A 1,517-nucleotide genomic window follows, 5' to 3' on the forward strand; every position below is an offset into this window, starting at 1 on the left:
GCCCTGGCCCTTGTTAGGGTAGCGATGCCTGCTGGGAGGTGGGCAGATATTTCCATGGCTGCTAGCCATCCCAGAGAGCAGGGGGGCCCCTGCCTCTTCCTGCTGTGTGACCTTCCTCCCCTCCAGGCCAACGAGACCTTCGCCTTTGTGGGCAACGTCACCCACTACGCCAAGGCGTGGCTGAACATCTCCCCCGAGATCCGTGCCTACCTGGAGGAAGGCAGGCTGCAGAGGCGCATCCGCTGGCTCCAGCAGGTAGGATAGTGCGGTGGGGACCGAGCCTGCCTGGGCTTTACTGCCCTGGGGGTGGGAAGGGGGTGTCCTGCCCCAAGGCACCTCGTAGCTTCTTCATGTGAAGCTCTCAGGTACTCCTGGGTGCCTAGCCTGCTCTTGCAAGGACCAGGCTGGTTCCCTGCACAGGGTGGATGCTGTCCCCCAGTCCCCAGGAGGAGTGTTGGGTCCTGTCTGTTTCCGTGGGGAGGATAGGAGGCTGAGAGGCAGGGCATACCCCAACTTTTCCCTCCTGTGTCTCCCTCTCTGTCCCAGTTCACCACCGACCTCCACAAGCACCCAGAGATCCTGAATGTCTCTGACAGCGATGTTCTCCACAACTTCCTCAACGGCAACTTCTCCCTACCCAACGCCAGCGTCCTGCTCCAGCAGCTGGACACCATTGACAATGCCGCCTGCGGCTGGGTCCATTTCATGGCCAAGGTGAGGTTGTGCCCATCTGTGGGAACATGGGTGCTGAAGCAGAACCCAGCGCCCGCAGCCGGGCTCGCGGAGTGGCTGTGAGTGGCACATGCTGCACCGTGTGCAGGGTCCGTGTGCTAGACCCATCAGGGGCAGTGGGGTCTCACTGGCCTTCCCCTCCCCCTAGGTCAGCGTGGACATCTTCAAAGGCTTCCCGGATGAGGAGAGCATCGTCAACTACACACTGAACCAGGCCTACCAGGACAACGTCACGGTCTTTGCCAGTATGTCCCTGGGAACCAACCCCTTTGCAGGGGTCCCTGAAGCTATGTCCTTCTCCAGCTGTGCCCTGGGGTGGGGCCACTGGCTTTGGGATGTGGCTCCCTTGGTCCATGTGTTGGGTGGATGAGCGGACCTAGCATCTTGCTGTACCCATCCTCTGCCCCTGGCCAAGCCCTGCCGGGCGCGGTACCCTGCCACTGTCTTGGTTCTCCCACCACCACCGCTGCCTGCTGTCCATGTGCCCTCGCATCCCATGCCAGGGCCATGCCCACCCTCCTCATCTGTGCCCATGATGTGGCAGCCCTCATGGTGCCCTTGGCTGGGACATGCTGAACCCCTCCACGTCCCGGCCCGTCGCTGCAGGCCGACCGGTGTGGCCGTCTCCTGTGGTGCCAGCGGGCTCCCTGCCTCTCCTGCTGCCCGCAGGTGTCATCTTCCAGACCAACAGGGACGGCTCACTGCCCCCCCACGTCATGTACAAGATCCGGCAGAACTCCAGCTTCACAGAGAAGACCAATGAGATCCGGCGGGCGTATTGGCGG

The 1,517-nt window shown here is 62.5% G+C and overlaps 1 protein-coding gene across 1 annotated transcript in view; it reads left to right on the forward strand.

Moving 5' to 3' along the window:
- Positions 1-1,517, forward strand: part of ABCA2 (ATP-binding cassette, sub-family A (ABC1), member 2) — a gene marked incomplete at both ends in the record, with an annotated part of 19,484 nt that overhangs the window by 1,108 nt on the left and 16,859 nt on the right. The window contains 4 exons of the mRNA XM_009584194.1: positions 62-255; positions 547-714; positions 881-977; positions 1,402-1,516. Of these exons, the coding sequence (XP_009582489.1) occupies positions 62-255; positions 547-714; positions 881-977; positions 1,402-1,516 (574 nt within the window). The remainder of the gene's footprint in view (positions 1-61; positions 256-546; positions 715-880; positions 978-1,401; position 1,517) is intronic.

This window comes from Fulmarus glacialis, unplaced genomic scaffold (genome assembly GCF_000690835.1).
Source record: "Fulmarus glacialis isolate BGI_N327 unplaced genomic scaffold, ASM69083v1 scaffold18668, whole genome shotgun sequence".
Lineage (NCBI taxonomy): Eukaryota > Metazoa > Chordata > Aves > Procellariiformes > Procellariidae > Fulmarus > Fulmarus glacialis.